Genomic DNA, 23,146 nt, shown 5'->3' with positions numbered 1-23,146 from the left:
AGTGATTTTTGGCATAAAAGAAAAATCGATCATTTTGATCCATACAATGTATTGTTGGCTTTTGATGTCCAGGGTCACATTTAAATATGCTGATTTGGTGCTCAAGTAACATTTCTGCTTATTGAAGTTGAAAACAGTTGCGCTGCTTAATTTTGTTTTGTGGAAACTATTTTTTTCCAGGATTCACTTTGATGAATAGAGTTCAAAATAGAAAGCAAAATGTCTTTGCTGTAACTTTTGATCATTTTAATGCATCCTTATTTCTTTAAAATAATATCTTACTGACACCAAACTTTTGAATTTTAGTATGTATAAATTACATTAATTTGATTAAATAATCACTGTACCAGCACTAAACCAGCAAAGAAAATCATTGTGATTTTATGTATATTATGTGTGTCATAGGGTGGTGTTTGGCAATAGCAACGGTCTGGCAGTAGTGGATTACTTACAGAAGACTGTTCTGTTGAATCTTGGAACTGTGGAATTGTACGGCACTAATGACCCGTATCAGAGACAACCGCGATCTCCCCGCAAGAGCCGACAGCCTTCTGGAGGTCTGATATGCACACAGACATGGTTTTTATCCATAATATACAAAGCACATATATATTAACATGGTGAGCTTTTTAACAGCACACCACTGACAGGACATGCAGCTGTGCAGTAAGGGGATACAACACTGTGACCCCTGCTGGTGAAAGGCACAATTGCAGCTTAAACACATGGTAGTAAGAGAGATGATTGCAGGGAATTGGCAATGGACTGCTTGTTAGATTGTCTGGTGTGTACGTGTGTGTTTGTGTCGAGGGTAATGAGTGATATTTAGCGGGGGGCTGGGATCTGTCGGATATGCGCACAGGGAGAGTGCTGATCAGAGCAGCTGGGTTCAGCTCCTGTCTGCCCATCTGCCTCTCAACTCCGAGATCAGAGCAAGGGCTACACACTGCACCTCACACTAAAGAATATGGTCAATTGTACTGTCTAAAATGCACCTTAGACTACTTTTTTTTTTTTTTTTTACAAGGTAACAGCACATGTTTGACATGTTTGTTTTTATCTGTCTCTCTACAGGGCTTTGTGACATTAATGAGGGCTCAGCCACCTCAGAGGATCGCTGCAAATCCCCCACCTCAGGTAAAACGCCCCTCAGAGCATGACACAATCCATACCGCCTCCTACCACCATCATACCGATCAGTCCTGACACTGGAGTCTGCTGAAACACAGATGTTATGTACTCGACAGGGGGTGTTTTAGCGTTTCAACTGATTCCTCTGTTCAGGACTAAAGGGATAGTTCATCTAAAAATGAAAATTCTGTCATTATTTACTCACTGTCATGTTGTTCCAAACCTGGATTGGTATACTTTCTTCTTGGATGGGGATTACAACAGTTCACTGCTGTTTAAAAGTTCGGGCTCAGTAAGAAATAATACTTTTATTCAGCAAGGATGCATTCAATTTATCAAAAGTGACATTAAAACTTTTACATTGTTATTAGTGCTGTCAAAATTACCATGTTATCAAGCTATTGATTTTTCTAGTTTAACGGCATTAAAAATATTTAACGCAGGCGCAATCACAACTGCTGTTTCTGTCTCTTTTTTTCTTCACAAGAAGTGTTTATTTAGTCCCATAACGTTTTTATGACCACATCAAGTGGTCAAAGACTTCAAAAGTGCTAGTCAAACGAGGCTGGGAAAGGTACAGGTGACAAGGGAGCGTCACTAGAACAACAGTGAACTGCGGTCAGATGAGATGTTGTCAGGCCGTAAAAAAACGAATTTACCTGTCTTATCAGCCATTATACTGTGCTCGTAGGACGCACGCTTCAGTTGCATGCACAAATATGTGGCACATGTATCATTTCATATCAAATTAATGAAATCGAATAAACCTATGAGCATGCATGTTAGATCTCCATCATGTTGAGCAGCGGTGGCTCTTAAAGTAATAGCAGCCAAACCAACCAAATAAGTAACCAGCTGATATGATGTCTATTAATTAAAGAACAAAAGAAAAAAAGAGGAAATCAGTAACTTTTGTAGCTTTAAGGATTCATTTAATTTTATTTAATTTAGAATTTAGTGTTTGATAACTTAAATTTCTGTATATTTCCTACTTGCTGAAGGGCTCAGGTAAATAATGGGTTTATGTGAAGATTGTTTTAAGTTCACTTAAATTAGAAGTTGGTATTTTATAAAGTCTAATAAATGTTGAAATTGATAGCTCTCAGTTATACTGTAATGTTGAATGGCTAAAGTCACTGGTTAAATATTAGGGAAAAATAATTTCCTAGATACATCAGTTATATTGATATCAGTGATACTCACCTTCAGTTATTAAAATTATCTAACAAATATTAAAAATATACTGTCTTTATACTGTTTCTACATTAATTTAAAGATTGAATGTGAGTCAGCACCGATAGCCTCAACAAGCAGCGACGTTGCGCTTCAGGCGTCCTGTGTTCGAGTCCCGGCTCACAGACCTTTCCTGATCCGGTCCCCCCTCTCTCTCCCACTTTGTTTCCTGTCTCACCACTGTCCTATCAATAAAAGGCAAAAACGGCAAAAAATTTATCTAAAAAAAAAAAAAATATTTGAATGTGAAATTGTTGCAATATAAAAGTATACTTAAAAACTTTAACATTAGGTGTGATGAATCATGATTAATTGCAATTAATTTCAGAAGAAAACGTATGATTAATTAGTTGTTTTTTTATTGATTGACAGCACTAATTGTTTTTATTTTCAACATTGATGATAAGAAATGTTACCTTAGCACCAAATACTGTAGGCATATTAGAATTATTTTTAAACACTCATGTGACATTGAAGACTGAAGTAATAGTTGCTGAAAATTCAGCTTTGCCATCTCAATAATTGCATTTTGAGTCCGATTACTCGTTCTGGAATCGATGGGGTTCGATTCCATGAATCAATTCCTTATTGTTGTTTTCGACAATGCCTCGGAATCAAGGAATAGATTCTTTTTGGAATCAATTTCCAGCCCTTACTAATCTTCAAAAAAAAATGTTTGAAATCTAGCTGACCCCAAACCATTTGAACAGTAGTGTCTTCTGAAGCATTACTGTAGTTTTGTGTGAGGCTCAAACCAACACTAAAGTTATTTACTATTAAATCTTGACATCCCAATTACTTAATTGAAACCAACTAGACTGATCTGGTTCCCGAGTTAATTCTTTTTGACAAAACAACATGAGGGTGAGTACATAATGATTTTTTAATGTGATTCCTTTAAGATTCATTACTAATTAATCCATATTACACCAAAAATCAAGTATACACTCATGTACATTCCCTCCGTATTAAACAAGCCTCTGCTGAAAATCATTGGCAGCAACAACCCACACCTTACGTAACATCCTAAAACTTTGTGTGTGTGTCTGTGGAGGAGAACAAAAGTTCACAAAGGCCATAGATGACTGATGCTGGCTGGCAGTGTGGTGAATGGTAATGTTGACTGACATTGTGACAAGGTGCTCGCCCCTGGTGGGAGAATAGTGGTTAAACATCTGGGCTAGAAGCAAGTCATAGGTTCAAACCCCTGAAGGGGTGATCCATGACCTGAGGAGCAGCACCAATGTGCCCTTCAGCAAAACTGTCTCCGTATCAAAGCGTTTGCTAAAATAAACATCCACAGATTGGTCCCGACCACACTGGATGAAATGTTAGGAAGTGGTTTCGAAAATTATATGTGCATATAGGTTGAAAATGTAGCAGCTGCTTTGACTCTGAGCAAGACACAGCTGTTTTTGTGGGCGGAAAGGACACATTAAATCTAAATTTACTAGACAACCAAAGCTTGTAAATGCACTGTAAAACACAGCGCCCTTAGTTGAGAGTGCTTTTAGACTGCGGTTAATGAAGTATTGATTGCTTTCGGATACTGTCAGTGAATTGTGTAACCAAATATTTAATCGAAGATCTGTCACATAAAGGTTTTGCATTTACTTTTTAGATTCTTGTTATGCAAATAACACTTTCCCAGAAAGACAGTTTTTTTTCTCCAGATCTTAACCTTTGCTATAATATCACGTCTTCCTCTGGGGTGGGAGAAGAAACATTATTGTGCCATCATTATTCAAATTAGCATTGTTTTTGTGGATAGAATGCAAATAGAAAATGCAAAAATATTCAAGGTTAAAACACAGATAGGACAGGGTAATCTTAAAGCATTTGCATTCTCTTTCTTTAGTTCATTTAGCGCAGCTGAAGGTGGCGTGATAAGCCGAATGCAACCTAAAAAACTCCTTCTAGAAAGAGCGTGACATTCACACTCTGAGACCGGGGCAGATCTCAAAATAAAGATAAGATTTGCTCCGAAAGGTCAGAACAGAATGAGAATGTATTTCCAAAATGACTTAACCTTCAGTTAGAGCACAGACCTCTGCAGCCGTTCTCTCGGCAAGTGGTTTGATCAAATATTGAAAGAAGGTCCCTGTAATCACTGCGCAAATAACGGCATACACTTGCTGTAACACCTCGACATGGGTAGATACAGACAAACAAAACAACCCAGGTTGATACATAATATTTCACGTTATGACACTCCTGTTGCTCCCAAAAGCGTAAAATATCTCTAACTGCTCATATGCTTTACTTCCTCCCAAAAAGTCTTGATGTCAAACCATCAGCAATTCTACAATGGAGGAGGGAGAGGAGGTAAGGTTGGAAGACGGTGTGGAAGAGGTTCCACTGGTTTTGTTCAACCACACTGTCTCTGTCTCTATGTATGAACAAAACAGGGAAAGCAGCTGTCCTCAGAAACAGTTACTTGAATAACCCTGATGGAAGTTCCCACTGCATGCTACGTACATGTAGCACGCATGTAACATGGTGAAATGTGCTTGTGGTGATTTGCTTGAGGCGTTTCTCTTTGGCCACACCGGTGGCTGCGTCCTATAATTGTCTGTGTGTAGGAATGAAGGTTTTCAGTTTGTTGTCTTCCTGTACTTCCTGTCTCTTTATGTCCGTACACCTCAGAAAATTACACATTTATTTAGATGGATTGCAACCAGCCGTGGTATTCATTTTATATATGGTTTGGTGGAGTATTATTAGGAAAATATAGTTTTGGGTAATTAATCATTTAGTTTTCTTTAGTTGTTCTTAAGTTGTGACAAGTTGTGAAGACTGTTTTTGTTTTGTTGTTTTCTAAATGATTTTTTTTATGACTGCGGAGCTCATTAGACTGCAAAAAACACTTTTTATTTAGCTCTTGCTGTCCACATAAAATATCTTAACCTCTTTAAAGAGAATAAATCATTTCAATTGAGAAGCAAAATGAAGATATTAAGCAAAAGTGTATTTACAAAACCAGTCAAAAGTTTTTGAACAGTAAAATTTTAAAGTCTCTTCTGCTCACCATGTATTTGATCCAAAGTACAGCAAAAACAGTATTAAAATAACTGTTTTCTGTTTGAATATATTTTAAAATGTAATTTATTTCTGTGATTTCAAAGCTGAATTTTTTAGCATCATTACTCCAGACACATGATCCTTCAAAAATCATTGTAATATTCTGATTTACTGTTTAAAGAAACATTAATTGTTATGTTGAAAACAGCTGAGTAATTTTTTTTTCAGGTTTCTTTGATGAATAGAAAGTTCAGAAGAACAGCATTTATCTGAAATGAAAATCTTTTGAAAATCTTTTTATAAATGTCTTTATCAACACTTCTGAAAAAGAGGAAAAAATACTGACTTTTTAATGCTTTGGTGTATAATGTTACAATAGATTTTTTTTTATTTCAGATAAATGCTGATCTTTGGATCTTCCTATTCATCAAAGGATCCTGAAAATAAATGTAAATAATAAATAAAAAATAAATATTGATAATAATAATAAAAGTTTCTTGAATAGCGAATCAGCATATTAGAATGATTTCTGAATGATCATGTGAGTAATGGTGTTGAAAATTCAGCTTTGATCACAGGAATAAATTACATTTTAAAATATATTCAAATAGAAAGCAGTTTTAAATTGTAAAAATCTATTTTAAAAAGTGGATCAAATGCAGGCTTGGTGAGCAGAGGAGACTTCTTTAAAACATTAAAAATCTGTTCAAAAACTTGACTGGTAGTGTGTGTGTATATATATTAGAATTAAAAACAAAATGTTCTTTTGCAGTTTTGCTTCTCAAATAAATTTATCTTGTTTTAAGGATGTTTAGATTTTTTGCTGGACAATAAACAGCTAAGGTTAAGCAAGTTCACATGTTCATCTGCCAGCTATTTATTTATGAAACACAATAGATAAGTCAACAGATGCCTATGTGACAAGGATATACGAATAATACAAAACGTACAAAATCATCCATATAAGCCATAATGTCTGGTCTGTATTCTCCTGTGTGGTGCATGCTTGTGGCATGGGGTGCTGAGAATGATTGTTTTGTCTGTTCTGATGTTAATTCTTTTCCTTTCAGGGCTTTGTGTGGCCAAATTACACCCATTTACATCCCAGTACTGTTTGTCCAGCATGCAGCATTATGCAGTTTGTCTCTGACTCGCTGAAAAATATCGCAGTGTCTCCTTTGTCCTGTTTGAAGCATTTGTGTCCCTCAGGATGATGAAAAACCCCTTTAGCTATGTCGTCTTGGTGTTTTCTCGAGCACAACTAGTTCAAGCATTGCATGGCTTTTACTGAGGCTTCAATGTGTTTGTAAAGAGAGGTGTTCTCTTTTTTCCAGCAAAGATGTCACGGAAATTAAGCTTGCCTACTGAGCTAAAGCCAGACTTGGGTAAGCCTTGACTTTGTGTTCATGCTACACAGCTTTTGAATGTGGAGTCCATCAGCACATTATCAGAAACTGGAGGTTGCACACGCTCAATTGCTTTGAACATCTCATGTCAGTTAGCCAAAGACTAACGTGGCGTCAGAATGATACATGAGTTATTAAATGTAGTTTATCAGAAAAGGTCCACCTGAAGCTGACTTTGTTGTTATGTATTGATTCTTGGGTCTGACATACATGATGACTGTATTGGTTTATCAAATGGGCGTGTGAGTGAGAGTGTCTCAGTAAGTGGTACACATAAGAATGGTCAAAACCACTGCATTACTTTCATGTAGTCAGGGTCCTCTGTCAGTTCTCCTAACTCTTATCCCAAATAACACAAGTCAGCATTTGCTAGTTCAGCATTTGCTGGTGTTTAATTCAGTATTAGTTTCAGTTCTGTCATCAGTTTCCAGCAGGAGTGTTTTTAAGTGAATTCCCTCAAGGAGTACTTTCTGGAATCGACTGATTTGAAATGGAAATCAGATGTGTAGGACGATGTGAAGATCATTTTCCCCGCACATATCATTGCCATACATATACCTCTACAGGATACCTTTTTTTTTTTTTTTTTTTTTTTTTTTTTTTGAATAGGGAGGCTTTAAATGTACTGTGTTTTATATTTTCCATCAAGGATGCATTATTTGATCTAAAATGACATTTATAGTGATCCACAAAAATATTAAGCAGCACATTTCTGTATTGATAATATAAAGAAATACAACCATAATTGGGGTTCAAGCATAAATGCTTTGTGTAGACGATACAGTTTAGAGATCGACCGATGTATCGGCACCGATAGTTGATTGGCGGAACTATCAGTTATCCGGGTTGGGTCCCTATAGTCTTTGTTATGCAGCACGAGAGCGGCGTCTATTGGCGGAAATCACTGATAGCATGTGCCGTTTGTTTAGACGTGACACTGCACGCTGCACAGAGCGGGACACATCAAGGGCAGATTTAAAACATTGACAATAAAACTGTGTGTACAGTATACTGTAGTGCATGTTTTCATGTCATTACTAAGCGATGAATTTGTTGACTAGATGCTGCAACAGTGGAGAAAGGATAGCAGTATACTTTTGTCCATTTGGTAATCAAATAAAGTCTTGTAGACCGTCGCTTGTATTTAACGTGACGCGTCAAGTGTGTGTGATACCGGATGTAGCTGCGAGTTCTTCTAGACACGGCGCTGCACTTTTGCCAATGTGTGACTAACATATTTTTATATTTTGATTAGATAACCACAAATGTTCTAGAATAGAAGCAGTTTAATTGTGAAAGTACACAATATCCATATGTATGCAATTTCAATACTGTGGCCTTTGTGTAGATATTTAACGATGGCCATCTTCAGCTTGATTGTTGATGTAATGGTAACACTTTACAATATGAGTCCATTTGTAACATTAAGATCGATAAAAGCTGTAGAATAGAAGTATTGTTCCTTTTTAGAGTGTGTTAATTTCAGCAGTTACTGATATATTTTAAAAATTTTAGTTGCTTCTGTTAACATTAATGAACTGTAATGACCAATATATAATTAATATTAATATTTTTATTTTTTTACAAAGTATGGTTCAGTACTTTTTTTTTTTTTTTTTTTTTTAATAGGAGAGCACTATTTATTTTCCATTCAGTATCGTTTTTAAAGACTATCGGTCGATTAATTGGTATCGGCCAGTGTGGTCCAACCTAGTTATTGGTATCGGTAAAATCCAATATCGGTCGACCTCTAATACAGTTATACAATGACCATGTCTCTTTTCAAATATGGAAGTATTATTCTAAATACTATATTAAAAAAGACAAATAAAATAATTATCTTCGCTGCAATTGGACAGTAATATGCTCAGTCATTATGACTGGCAACTCACTGAAGACTGGCATAATTACTACTGAAAATTCAGCTTTGCCATCACAGGATTAAATAAATTTTAGAATATATTAAAATAGATATTTTAAATTGTAACCGTATTTCACAATATAACTGATTTGACCATATTTTTGATCAAATAAATGGAGCCTTATTGAGCTTAATTTTTTATTTTTATCTTGCTGAAATTTTGAACGGTAGTGTGGATCTTAAAGGTATAGTTCACCCAAAAATGAAAATTCTGTCATTAATTATTCACCCTTATGTCATTCCAAACCTGTAAGACCTTTGTTCATCTTCAGAACGAAAATTAAGATATTTTTGATGAAATTTGAGAGCTTTCTGACCCTCCATAAACAGCAAGGCAAATGAAATGTTCCCAGTAAATAATGTTCCCATGAGTAAAGTTGTTATTTTTTACGTCTTTTGAAAATTACGGTTAAACTGATGTTACTTAGACTGTTTTACAGATGTCGTTACCACGTTTCTGGGCCTGGGAACAGATTTCAGTTGTGTTGCTGTCTATAGGGTCAGAAAACTCTTGGATTTCATTAGAAATATCTTAATTTGTGTTCTGAAGATGAACGAAGGTCTTACGGGTTTGGAACGACATGAGGGTGAGTAATTAATGACAGAATTTTTATTTTTGGGTGAATTATCCCTTTAAATGAGGTAGCTATGTTATAAATAATGGAAACGTTTTCTTTCTCTGTCACATTCTTGCATTGTTTTTATTTATTTATTTGTTTATAATTTCCAGACTGAACACATCTTGGATAGGATGACCAGACGTCTAGTTTTTCCCAGAATAGTCCAATTTTCAGACCCCTTAACATGTCCAGATGCAGATTTATTTTAGAAGATGTTCTAGCAGGGCCAATTTTCAAATAAATGAGGGTCTAAAATATGTAAGTGTTCTTGGAAAATAGAGCATCTGGTCATCCCAATCTTGGGAATCCCATTTGTCTCCATCACACTGGAGAGACTGCCTCATTTCCCACATCAAAGGTCATTTTCTCACCACTGAAGGATATTGTATGTTTTAACATGTGCATAAACCACAATCACAAAAGGAACATGTTTATTTAGAACTTAATTCCTCTCAGGGCCAAGGGGCTGTTTAGTTACGCAGATGTGGATAAAGTAAAAATGTTAATCTGTCGGTTGTCATCTCGGTGTGGGGGCTTTACTTTTTTGTGTTTTTCTCTCTACTGTCCTACTCTCTGTATGTCCCCCGCGGGGTTCCATACCCCTAGACAACAGGGACAACTCCTTCAGCCGCTCACGGAGCTCCAGTGTGACCAGTATCGACAAGGAAGCACGAGAGGCCATCACATCTTTCTATTTCTGTGAGACGTACAACCGCAAAGCAGATGGCGGACTTACACCTAGTCTGTGGGTTGGCACATCTTTGGGTACAATCTTGGCAATCTCCCTCAACATGCCCCCTGCTGGAGAGCAGAGGCTTCTGCAGCCAGTCATTGTCTCCCCTTGTGGTAAGTCAGCACATTAGAGGTTTAAAGGAATTGTAGTGAAAATTTGCTGAAAAAGTACTCACCCTCAGCCCGTCCAAGATGTAGATGAGTTTTTTCCAGGTTTGGAGAAATTTATGTCACTTGCTCACAAATAGATCCTCTGGAATGAATGGGTACCATCAGAATAAGAGTCCAAACAGCGGATATAACAACATCACAATAATCCACAAGTAATCCACATGACTCCAGTCCAACAATATAAATCCAAAATACAAGTCTATAATCCAAAACAATGCTTCCTCCAGTAAAAAGTCCATCCTCGCATCAAAATCCACTCACATATTTATGTAGAACTGTTTTCACTTTCAAGTGGTTGATATGTGCATATTTCTCTCCTGATTCAGATGAGATTACCTTTTCATGTATTTTGGCCAGAAGCAGGTTTAAAGTGAAAGCACTTTAACTATGGGTTTGTTTCTTAGAAACAGCTTTTCAGTGGAGCTGCCCTCTACTAAGGATTTTTCTGGTCGACTATTAGTCGCATGTTTATTAATAAACCATATAAATCATAATGAGCCTTTAATTGCCTACATAGCCTAATAAGTGCTCAAGCGCATTAAAAAAAAAAAGCTTGACAGCGCACCGACAGATATAATAATTATGAATGTGTGGGAAAAACAGCAAGGAGACTGCATTCGCATTTTAATAATTTATTGATAAACTAGCGCTTTTTGTTTTCGGCTTAAGACACTGACTCGTCTTCTCCACAGTAGTGATGTGCCTGTGTGCACGTTTCATACGGATTACATAATTTGAGAATATTTGTTTTCTATTTTAATTAGTTTATTTGAAAGTAGACATTTCATTCTCTATGGATATATTTTTCCAAGTCTGTTAGTATGCAAGGAGTTTCGAAATTTCACGCTCAAGTTCACAAAGACCAAGACAGCAGAAAACGCATCCTGTTTGCTTTAATTACTTTACAAAAGCACAATGTTTTGTTGTTATTGTGAGTGCAGAAAAATAACAAAGTCTTTACAGATTCTAAAGATATTACTTTTATCTGTATGACCACAAATGACAGTATTTTAAGATCAAGTGACCACACCGGGCCCTGCTGTAAGCGCACTACTATTCAGCTTCCACACTCTGCATAGACACTTAATTAGTGCACATTTTTCTAGGTTAACATTAGATTGAGTGGCAATGTAAAGTTGCTACTTCATACATCTTTCAGATGAAAAGGTTGATGAGGTCAATGAATGGTGAGCGTTTGGATGTATTGCCTGATGTACTATATTACCACATAGACCAGCCATTAACGATCTGTCCATCTCAGACTGTGTGACTTTGCCACTTGCTGTGGATTTTTTTTTTTCTGAGACTAAGCGGCTAATAAAATTTTGGTTGACCAAGCCTCTTCTCATCGACTAATGGTTAGTCGACTATTAGGGACCAGATTATTGTGATGTTTTTATCATCTGTTTGGACTCTCATTCTGATGGCACCCATATACTGCAGAGGATCCACTGGGATCCATGTAATGTTAAATTTCTCCAAATCTGTTCTGATGAAGAAACAAAGTCATCTATATCATTCATTTTTCAGTCAACTATTCCTTTAATTTAAAGGTTGGTTTTTTTTAACTCTTACATCTCGACTCTCTGTACAGGTACTCTTGTCAGGTTGAAGGGTAGCATCCTCCGGATGGCGTTCCTAGATTCTACAGGGTCTTTCCTCCCTTCTGCTTTTGAGCCATGGTACGAACCCAACGCTCCAGCCAATGGAGAGGAGCGGGACAAGGTCCGTAAGAGACGGCCGGTGTCTGTCTCCCCATCCACATCCCAGGAACTGAGTGAAAACCAGTATGCTGTGGTATGCTCTGAGAAACAGGCCAAAGTCATATCCCTGCCCTCTCAGACCTGCGTATTTAAACACAACATCACCGAAACATCTTTTGTGCTGCGGGCAGATGTGGTACAGATTAACACTGGCATTTGTGTGGCCTGCTTCTGTGCCAATGGACACATCATGACCCTCAGGTAAGAGAAGATGCCCTTCAACGTAAGCCAGATGGAGGTTGATTTAAGTGCATTAATTTGGGACAGTGTGTTGGGATGTGTAAATACATAAAAATCTATTAAGCTACCATGATTAAACTGGGAAAATAGTTATATTGTATATCCTATTCTCATACATTTTAAAATGTAATTGTTTCTTGTGATGACAAAGCTGAATTTTCAGCAGCCATTGCTTTAGTATTCAGTGGCACATGATCCTGCAGAAATCATTCTAATATGCTGATTTGGGGCTAAAAAACCATTTCTTCTTATTATATTGAAAAACAGTTTAATATTTTCAATAGAACAGCATTTTGAAATAAAAATCTTATGTGTAAATAAAAATGTCTTTACTACCACTTTTGATTAATGCATCCATGCTGAAAAAACCTTTAATATCTTTAAAATATCTATCATTTTAAACATAGTGTAAATAATATATATTAAATAAATAATAGGCAGTATATAAAATGCTACACCATTCAAGACTGCATCTCAGTCAGCCTTTAAAGCTTTCTTTATCCGCACACTGTCTGGTGATTGTTTCAGTGAATTGAGGAATTGTTTGTAGCCTGATATGATATACTGTAGCGCATGCAGTAAATTTGGAAATAAGGCTATTTTTAGTGTACAATATTGTTGTCTTGCTCCACTGTTCAGCAAAGTCAGAGCCAGGGGGCCTGTTGCTATTGCAACACAGATCTAATCACTGTATTGCTCTCTGAATCGCTTTGGCTTATAAATCTTTAGAGGACAGAAAGGCAGACAAACATATGTGTGTGTTGGTCAGTGAGAAGGTCAAAGTTAACCATCAAACATGAAAACCTTGGGAGTTTTGTTGCAGATAACATCTACAAATATCCTTAATGTTTGTTTCCTGTAATTTAATGGCACATTTTGAAGGACGAAATAAGTGCTGCCACATTCTCAGCATTGCAGCTCTTGAATAATAGAGGAGGTGAGAAATCCCAGAGCTGAAGAAATGTCTCTCTGTGTCATGCCGCTTCAGTCTGCCAGGGTTGAGACCACTGCTGGATGTAAATTACCTACCCCTGACAGATATGCGGATAGCCAGAACGTTCTGCTTCACCAACCTCGGCCAGGCTTTGTACCTGACTTCCCCTACTGAGATCCAAAGGATCACCTACAGCCAGGAGGTCTGCGAGAACTTGCAGGTGAGCAAAACTAAACTCTTCTGTTGCATGGTATTTATGACTGTGTTGAAGAAGATGATGACGATGATTTGATTGTGTAACAGGAGATGCTAGGTGAGCTGTTTACTCCAGTGGAGACGCCTGAGGCTCCTAACAGAGGATTCTTTAAGGGACTGTTTGGAGGAGGAGCACAGTCTCTAGACAGAGAAGAGCTCTGTGAGTTCTTTTTCATTATCTGCTCTTTGCCCTCAGGTGCTTAAAGTATCACAGCAAGAACGGTACAGTAGGACTACACACAGAGAGATGACCATTTAGGTGTGGGGGGGACTGGAGTCACCACACTTTTTACTTCAGTAAATGTGACCCTGGACCACAAAACCACTCGTGACAGTCAATCTTTAGGTCAATGTATAGATTTATACATCATATGAAAGCTGAATAAATAAGCTTTCCATTCATGTATGGTTTGTTAGGATAGGACAGTATTTGGCAACTATTTGAAAATCTGGAATTTGAGGGTGCAAAAAAAAAATCTAAATATCGAGAAAATCACCTTTAAAGTTGTCCAAATGAAGTTCTTTGCAATGCATATTACTAATAAATAATGAAGTTTTGATATTTTTACGACAGAAAACTTATCTTCATGGAACATGATCTTTACTTAATACCCTAATAATATTTGGCATAAAAGAAAACAATAATTATTTTGAAAAGTTACAAGGTATAATGGCATTAATATGTATATTATTGTAATAATAATATATTGTTATTTTACTTTGGATTTTTTTTTAATTAGAAGTTTCATTAATTGTTTTTGTTTCATAATAGAACAACAACAATAATATAAATTATTGTAAAATTAACTATTATTAATACATTTTATAAAATTACATTTAAAACACATTTTATGATTTATGAAAAACAATAAATTTTTAAGTGAAATATATTATTAAGTGAAATTTTACAGAAGTAGGTGAACGTAAAATTTTAAATTAAAGTTAAATAGAAATATTTTTTTAAATTCGAATACGTATGACAAAAGCATGTAACAAAATTACTAAAAAAAGATGTAATAATTTTTATCAGCAGTTTTCATTCATCTTTTGTTTCATAATAAAAAAACAACAACAATAATATAAATTATTGAAAATAAATTCTTATTATTAATAAATTCTACAAAATTACAGCATCTAAAACACATTGGCAACCTAAGATTTTAAAAAATATATATATAAAATAACTGGCATGTATGCAAGGGTAATTTATTGTGTGGTGTTCACTTGTTCACTACTTAACTATTACAAAAATTTAAAATATTAAATGATTCACAGAAATGATTAATTGAAGTTTTACATAAGTGAAGCAGGTGAAGTTACTAAAATGACAAAAAAATTACTAAAACTTAAAAAAATTATAAATTAAAGCTAAATGGAAATATATTTTTACACTCTAAAAAGTATGACAAAAGCACATAACAAAATTACTAAAAAAAGAAAATATTAAAACATTATTGATTTTTTTTTTTTACTAGTGGGTGCATTTAGTTCATAGTTCATTTATGTAACTGTGGATAGCAAAATAAACTGTGACATATTATACCCAAAAATGCTTCATACAGTGGACTACCAGTAAAACTGATAAAAAATTTGGCACCAAAAATTTGATTTGACACTTTGACCTGACCATGTTTTGTTACATACCTTTCTGTCAAAGTTATCTGACATTATCAAGATGAATTTGTTCACTGACACAGTTTAACTCTTGAGTTCTTGTCATTTTTATTACCATTTTCTATATACTATACCATACTACATATATAAACAAGTACTATATATTATATAAGTTATAAATAATTATTTTTGCATAATACATAATGCAGAAATACCACTGGTGACAACTGTGACGTCTAGCTTAGATGCTTCCTGTGCCTCTTTGCCATCCTAATGAGTTGTGTTCTCAAAAAGTGGCATCTTCGCTATGTTGTCGTAACAGAAAGCTCATTTGTGTTCTGTTATGCTGTCACCTCATTTGCAGCATTCTTTCCTCCTCTTCTTTTCACACTCTGCGTCTGTATTTGTGTTTCAGTCGGCGAGTCAGGAGCCGGAAAAGCACCACGCAGTCTCGCTCAGCACATTCCAGGTCCTGGGGGTATAGAAGGCATGAAGGGGGCAGCGTCAGGCATCGTGGGTGATTTAGCTCGAGCTCGGATAGCGTTGGATGAGAGAGGGCAAAAACTGAGCGAGGTGGAAGAGCGGACGGCAGCCATGATGGCCAGTGCTGACGCATTCTCCAAACACGCTCATGAGGTACATCGTTACCCATTGCTGATGCCAATAACGAATGAATCACTTCTTAAAAATAGCTAAATGTTTTTTTGTATTACGTAAGTTCATTTTATGTGCGTTACAATCTTAACTTTGATATTCTTTTTACTCGCTGTTGCAGATGATGCTAAAGTGTAAGGATAAAAAATGGTACCAGTTCTGATCTCCGCAAAACAGCAGAGCCCAAAGGGACTCAGGAGTTCTCCTACACAGCCTTGTTCATCCGTAATCCTTCTCCCACTCCCGTCTTTATCTCTCCTCTGCTGGACCAGTGGGATCCCTCGCTCTTTCCTAGCACAATATTAAATACAGTCTGCTTACAGAACTGCGCCACAGACTGAGAGCGGCCCCAATCTGAGGAATACCATACCACGATGGCGTCCACTCTTCGGTTTTTGTTTGTTCGTTTAATATCGCCAATCCTCTCTCTCATGGCGGCTGGGCTTTGCACGCCCTGAAATTCCGTTCTTCTCTCAGTCTTTGAATTGTTTTGTGCTGTTGTTTTTTTGCAATCACGTCCTGCCTCCCACATCGGAGAGCAGCAAGTAGTCAAAAAAAAAAAGACAGACTAAACAAAAAATACAATAACTAAACAACAAACATGATAAAAAGCTAAAAAAAAAGAGTATATATACATAACTCTATATAAATCTTCATTGAAGTCTGTAAAAATGCCATATTCGCTATTGACTGTCACAAAGAAAACTGAAATACGAAGACACCAGGTGAAGCACGGGAAGAGCTCCGTTCACAGGAAATGATGTCATAACGTGGAGGAGTCAAACCTTTCAGAAAACGAGAGAACATCTGTCTCCCTTCTACAAAAATGTACTAAATTCCCCCTTTTGGTTTAATTACCATCTGAATATTTATTTATTTATTTTTATTTATTTATTTAACTAGAAATAATTTGTAAAATCAACTGTAAATGTCTAATTAAATATAAAATGCTTTTTGGGTGATATTTTTACGGAATTATTGTGAATATCACTACAATAATGCTTTACGTTAAAGTACCATCTAGAGGGTTTACAACAAGACGACATGAAATGACAGATCTATGTGGTAAACGAATGAATTACTATTTATAAACCAACTGTGAGTGATTTAATGATGGTATTTTCATGTGATACATTATACAGATGTTTCTATAAAACTCCGCACAGAAAATATCTGGTCTGGACCGAGTTGAGAAAGAAAGCAGGTACATTTAAGGTTTAAAGTTATCCATGTTTTGTTGGGTAGACAGCCATATAGACCTCAACAGCTAGAACATTTGTTGTGACTGAAAATTTCATCAGTTTCTTCGGCGTTAACTCTGGGATTTGATTTTGTCCATTGGACCCGCTTTCTCATTCCTGCATACTGCATAGATTTAATAGCTATAGCTACATGTAGAGATTGTACTTTAGTAAATATTTTGGTCCACACTTCATATGTTTAATAAAAAGCACTTACTGTACTGTCGGAAAACGGCTGTTTTCATATCTGGAAATTTGGACCGGTTTTCCCGCTCTGATATTTGGTGACGAAGCGTGAAATAGAGCGGAAGGCTTTCAGTGACTTGGAAACAATATTCATTGTAGTTCTGAATGTCAGGATAACTTGTTTCTATCTGGTTTCACACTGGTGCTTCATGTGTGAACGTTCTTCGAGATCATCCTCATCTGTGAAAACGCCAACAATGAGTGTTCGTTGTACATTCAAAACCATAAAACTAAACTTTAGTAATACAAAAAACGTACGGCAAATGTCTTTCTTGTCCCATTTCTCCCTTGAAACCACATTTTAGTGCCATTATATTTATTTGTGGTTTGCAAGAAATGCTGCTATACATGTTGCATTGATCCCGTGACCCATTGTCGTTCCACACACTGATTTTTCTCTCGCCTCTCTGCCCAAAGTTTTTTGCCATTCTGTGAATGAAGCAGTAGTTCGACAATCTGGGAGCATAAATTGCGAGTGGTCCTGGCCATACTGACCCTAAGACAGTTGCCATATCTTTTCAAACGCCAAAGATTTTCTTTCATTGAGTTCTGTATTCCATTGACTGTGTTCGACAGCTGTTTGTGTCTGAGGTACCACTGCATATTCCACCAGTAACAGTGTTAAGGACTTTTCTGATGTTTTTGGCTGTGTGCTAGTCGTGTGTTTCGTATGCCGTACTTCAAACAAAGAAAAACGGGGGTTGGGGGGTGAAGAACTACAAAACAAAACAAAGCCAATCTCTCTCAGACTCTAAATGTTTCTCTGTGTTGGACTCTATATTCTCTGTAGATGTGTTTTCATGCCATGGTGTTATAGTGTTTTCTGAAGACCGGGTTTGTTTTTGAATATCTCGCTCGTATGTCATCTCTCCTGATTGAATTATATTTGTACGATGTGTATTTTTCTCCGCAGTACTGTATTTCCCTCAATAGATATCCTTGTCATATTTTTAATCATCGATTATTAAAAAATTATTTTTATATATGCTTTGAGGAGGACGAATTTTGAGCTCACTGCGCTCTGTTACTTGTCTTCATATCTTTGTTTTCTGTTGTGTGGTCTGTTCATGCCATCCTTGACACAACAGGGTGATTTTTGAATTTTGAACATGAGTGAGTGAGCGTTTCCTTGAAATTCATGCCATACATTTAATTATGTGTGTTCCGAAAATACATTTTAGGCCCAAACATGGTTGGCATTTACATTTCTCAAAACCAAAAATTATTTTCCAAGATGTTGCCAAGATGATTCCAGGAAATCTTTGATGTCCTAAGTTTTTTTTTCATTGTCAATCGATAAAGTATCCAATCAGCCGTGTTGAACTGTAATGCTGTAAATGTCAGTAATAAGTGTTCTAACTCCAGCAGAATTTATTGATCGCACCTTCGGTTCATTCATGTCTGTTTCAGAGAGGTTTCAGACTCACTCTTGATGTGAACCTGGTTGTTTGCCCTTTGTAATCTTTCATGACTAAGGAGAAAAAAGGTTCTTGGTTGCTTTCTTGGCTTTTATTTATTCATTTTGTAATGTTTCATGTTGACTTTAAGTGAGTTGTTTCATTTGTCTCAGACAGAACATTCTAACCTGAAATATTACACTTTTAACATGCAGAAGAGCCTCATTCATTTTCCGTCCTGAATATAACGGTTATCAGTGGGTTGCAGTATTTTCTCATTGTAGCCAATTTCTTGTACAGTTTTATGCAAATTTCACATGGATGTTTATGACTATCTGCTGCCACAAACAATTTAGAATTTCTGTAGATAGAAATTACTGTGCAATGGAAAATAAAACGATTCAAAAATCTTCCCTGTGTTGTCATTCTTATGGTTCTAGTTCTTAAAATCAGTTTATTGAACATATAAAGTGGGAACAAAGGTTGTTACATATGATTTGTATTAGCCAGTGTGTTGGACATGATTGTCAGTATTTTAAATATATATTTTCTTTCTTTCTTTTTTTTTTTTCAATTTTTTTTCAAATTCTCAATTGCCTCCTTTGCATACGTAATGTTCTTATTAATTAAATTATTAATGACTATTACCGGTACATTCTGCTGTTTTTGTTGAATATTGATATAGCATCTCCAAGCAGTGAGAAAATATGAAAATGATGTTGTTATACTGTAAAAGACCACTAGGAGGGGTAGTAAGACAAGGAAAAATGTTGATCAAACTGCACTGAGGCACTATGGATCAAGTAGATATAAAGGAGTACATGATTTAAGCATTTAAAAATCAAGTCTAATTTGAACACAATGAAAAACGTAAAAACATGCCCTAGGACATAATTATTTCTCAGGTTGAAGGAACACACAATTACAACAGTATGCATTGTGCACAAACATATACGTATGAATTCAGGTTGAATGGGAAACTTTATGCCATTGAGATGACAAGGAGTGTCCAAATCTACCTGAGCTCACTTTTATTATAATATTATGAATATTAATGTTCTCCAATTGCCAACTGCCATATTAAAACAGGTGTTATTTATATAGCCAACTATTATAATATTTATCAAATAAGCTTAAAATGATTACATTTTCAGTTTTTAGTAAATGTGTGCTTTTGTCATTTTTAATAGTTATATTTAACTTCATTTATGTTTCAGTTTTAGTAAGTTTACACTACCAGTCAACATTTTTTGGACAATAAGATTTTTTATGTTTTTTATGAAGTCTCTGCTGCTCACCAAGCCTGCATTTATTTGATCCAAAGTACCGCAAAATATTAAAATTTTGAACTATTTTTACTATTTAAAATAACTGATTTTTTAACAACATTACTCCAGTCACATGATCTTTCAGAAATCATTCTAATATTCTGATCATTTATTATGTTGAAAACAGATTTTTTTTTTTTTTTTACATTTCTTTGTTGAATAGAAATTTCAGAACAGCATTTATCTGAAATTGAAATGTTTTGTAACATTTTAAATGTCTCTATCATCACTTTTGATTAATTTAAAGCATCCTTGCTCAATAAAAGTACTCATTTCTATAATTTCTTTCCCAAGGAAAAATTATACTGACTCCAAGCTTGTGAATGGTAGTGTATAATGTTACAAAAGCTTTTTATTTCAGATAAATGCTGATATTTTGATCTTTCTATCCATCAAAGAATCCTGAAAAAATGTACTCAACAGTTTTAAATATTGATAATAATATATATATATATTTTTTTTCATATTACAATGATTTCTGTACTGAAATCACAGGAATAAAGTACATTTTAAAATATATTAAAATAGAAAGCAGTTATTTTAAATAGTACAAATATGTCACAATGTTACTGCTTTTGCTGTATTATGGATCAAATAAATGCAGGCTTGGAGAGATTAAAAAAAACATTAAAAATCTTACTGTCCAAACACTTTTGACTGGTAGTGTAGTTCTCCAACCTAAACATTTCTCATTTACGTTTTCAGTTTTTACATTTCTCATCTACTTTTATTTTTAATACACAAAACGCTAATACAATCTTAATATGTGCGTACATTTCTAGCCCAAATAACTATTTTACCCAACTTTAAGGCAGGGGGCACCATAAGACTGTAGCATAAAGTAAACAGCGTGTACAGCAGCGCTGCTCATTTAAATCCTCTTCCAGCACCAAACCAGCAGAGAGGAGAGACGCGCTCCTGCGCAACACGCACAGCAGACAGACAGCAGCCTGCTGTTACCTCAACACCACAGCTCGGCTTTGCCAAAAATAAAAGTCACAAAGTTCTGGATTAAAACGACACGGAAATAAATTTTGCCTATTTGTTTTAAGAAGCGCCATGCCAGGGTTTCATTTACCTCAAACTCTGACAAACTGACAGTTCTGATAGCGCGTGGCCAGATTCAAACCGTGTCTGCTCACCAACCGTCGCCTCGCTGAGGAAAACCGATCTTTTGCGCCGCCGACGCGATTACGCTGCTCAGCAAATAGTGGCAAGAAGTCTGAAACCACATGTGCTCGTCTCCAAACCGGAGAGACGCGGTTTCATTTGTCTTCCGAGAGGAAAAGAGTTGGCTTTAAGCCGTACTGACAGACACAAGGGAAGGACGGTCTCCTGAGAGCGCTGAAGAAGACCACTGGAAATTCAGTCGGTGCGTAATATTCACGTTTATTCTTGGCACTACTGGGCGAACAATTGAAATAAACGGGGAGAAAATGTAGTCTTTGTGGATGGTTAACAGTATAGCCACTTCAGACGCTAACCGTTGCCGGTGAATGGCTCTTTAAACGCGGCGAAGGGGGGCGGTAGTTGTGGAGTATACGGCAATGCCAAGTTGAAGGGTCTCGACATTGTCAGTACTAATAACCCCTGCTATCAAAAAGTGGAGAGAAATGCTGAATGAGGATGACGTTTTGACTGGGATATTCGCGTAAACCGCAGGCGCACTCGCCGTCATTCACCTGCTCACAAAGGTAAACGCACCTTTCCGCTTAAACACCGTTCAAAATGATGACCAACGGACCCAACATCGTCTACGAATGGCTGAAAACCCTTCAGCTGTGTCAGTATGTCGAGGCTTTTGTGGATAACGGATACGACGACTTGGAAGTTTGCAAACAAATCGGAGACCCGGACTTGGATGCCATCGGGGTGTTCATTCCGCACCACCGCCAGCGGATTCACGACGCCGTGCAAAGGTTAAAAGATCACGATAAGGAGACGGCCACCGGGCTTTATTTCACCCTGGAGCCCATGCCCCCGGTCTCACCTCAGTACACCAGTCGCATGGCAGAGCAATGCGAGTCCAGGCTGCGGGGCTCCAGGTCATGGACTGAGCAGAGCAGCGATAGAGCGACGCGCAGCGTGGGGTACATGGGGGCGCCCAGGAACCTGACGCTGGGGAACCGCAAGGAGCTGGAAATCTATCCCAAACTGAAGCTGAAGATCATGATCAGGGATAAACTGATTAGGGACGGGATAAACCTCGCCAGGCAGCCATACTCTAATAAGGTGAGTAGCTGTGTTTACTTTCTGTATAAACCACGTGGCGTGTCCTTAAATCAGAATTTTCGATTGTAAACACCCACAGTTTGAAACACAAGCTCAATATAGAGATAAAACCTTAAATCCGTGTGATTGGAAGAAGAGGGTAACAGTACAGGGCTGCTTGGCTTGGATGCAGGGATATGGAGTTTTGATGACTGGAACGTTGGCTTAATCTAATTTACAAAATACAACCAATAGCCTACTGACCAAATGGCTTTCTGGGATCAGTAGGTCAGCTATAATTGATTGGCCCGTGCAGGAAATGCCCTCACACTGCATACATTCACCATTCAACATCGGATAATTCAAACCTGACCCATCTCCTTTTTTATTTTTTTGGTTTGAGCACTGAGGCTGGAACTTCAAGGTGGATACAGAATCAAAGAGAGAGAATCTCGGAGAGGCTGGCTGGGTGTGTGTGTGTGTGTACTTGTTTTTGCTACATTGTGGGGACCAAATGTCCCCACAAGGATAGTAAAACCTGAAATTTTTGTCATAATGTTAAAAGAATTATTATAAATAGTAAATGATGTTTATCTGAAAGTGTAACGATGCAAACATGTTTTCTGTAAGGGGTAGGTTTAGGGTTAGGGTTAGGGTTGAGTTAGGGGATAGACAATATCGTTTGGTCAGTATAAAATCTATAGAAGTCTATGGAAAGTCCCCACAATTCACAAAAACAAACATGTGTGTGTGTGTGTGTGTGAATGTTGCAATCCTGTATCAGATTGAGTATTCATTACACTTTATTATGAAGATTTAGTGAGAGGGATTTGTTTGAGGTAGTACTGGGATTTAGATGTACAACAACTTAATGCTCTCTAAAGATCCCTGGCTAGGTAGGTAGGTGCTTGACTGTGCAGCACAGAGTTTCCTCTTTGGGGAAAGAGAAAAAAAATCTCTGTGTTTTATAGTTCCCAGCAGCTGGCTAGTAAAATGACAAAATGAATTTCCAGAAAACTGGACAGCGT

General features: G+C 36.6%; 2 protein-coding genes across 7 annotated transcripts in view; both read left to right on the top strand.

Moving 5' to 3' along the window:
- Positions 1–18,989, top strand: part of stxbp5a (syntaxin binding protein 5a (tomosyn)) — a 110,986-nt gene extending 91,997 nt beyond the window's left edge. The window contains exons 18-27 of one of the 4 annotated variants that reach the window (XM_051138363.1): positions 406–557; positions 1,075–1,137; positions 4,642–4,689; positions 6,720–6,770; positions 9,939–10,178; positions 11,830–12,199; positions 13,227–13,392; positions 13,476–13,587; positions 15,457–15,677; positions 15,817–18,989. In XM_051138363.1, coding sequence (XP_050994320.1) covers positions 406–557; positions 1,075–1,137; positions 4,642–4,689; positions 6,720–6,770; positions 9,939–10,178; positions 11,830–12,199; positions 13,227–13,392; positions 13,476–13,587; positions 15,457–15,677; positions 15,817–15,858 — 1,465 coding nt within the window. In that variant the 3' untranslated portion in view covers positions 15,859–18,989. Of the gene's footprint in view, positions 1–405; positions 558–1,074; positions 1,138–4,641; positions 4,690–6,719; positions 6,771–9,896; positions 10,179–11,829; positions 12,200–13,226; positions 13,393–13,475; positions 13,588–15,456; positions 15,678–15,816 lie in introns of all 4 variants that reach the window. The other 3 variants (XM_051138362.1, XM_051138365.1, XM_051138364.1) reach the window with 3 other exon arrangements.
- Positions 18,990–20,805: 1,816 nt separating this feature from the next.
- sash1a (SAM and SH3 domain containing 1a) overlaps positions 20,806–23,146 on the top strand; it is a 242,880-nt gene continuing 240,539 nt past the window's right edge. For 2 of the 3 annotated variants that reach the window (XM_051138022.1, XM_051138020.1), the window contains exon 1: positions 20,807–22,139. In XM_051138022.1, coding sequence (XP_050993979.1) covers positions 21,636–22,139 — 504 coding nt within the window. In that variant the 5' untranslated portion in view covers positions 20,807–21,635. Of the gene's footprint in view, positions 22,140–23,146 lie in introns of all 3 variants that reach the window. The other variant, XM_051138021.1, reaches the window with a different exon arrangement.

The sequence above is a fragment of the Labeo rohita genome, chromosome 20 (genome assembly GCF_022985175.1).
Source record: "Labeo rohita strain BAU-BD-2019 chromosome 20, IGBB_LRoh.1.0, whole genome shotgun sequence".
Taxonomy (NCBI): Eukaryota; Metazoa; Chordata; class Actinopteri; order Cypriniformes; family Cyprinidae; genus Labeo; species Labeo rohita.
This window is presented reverse-complemented; position numbering and strand designations above follow the sequence as displayed.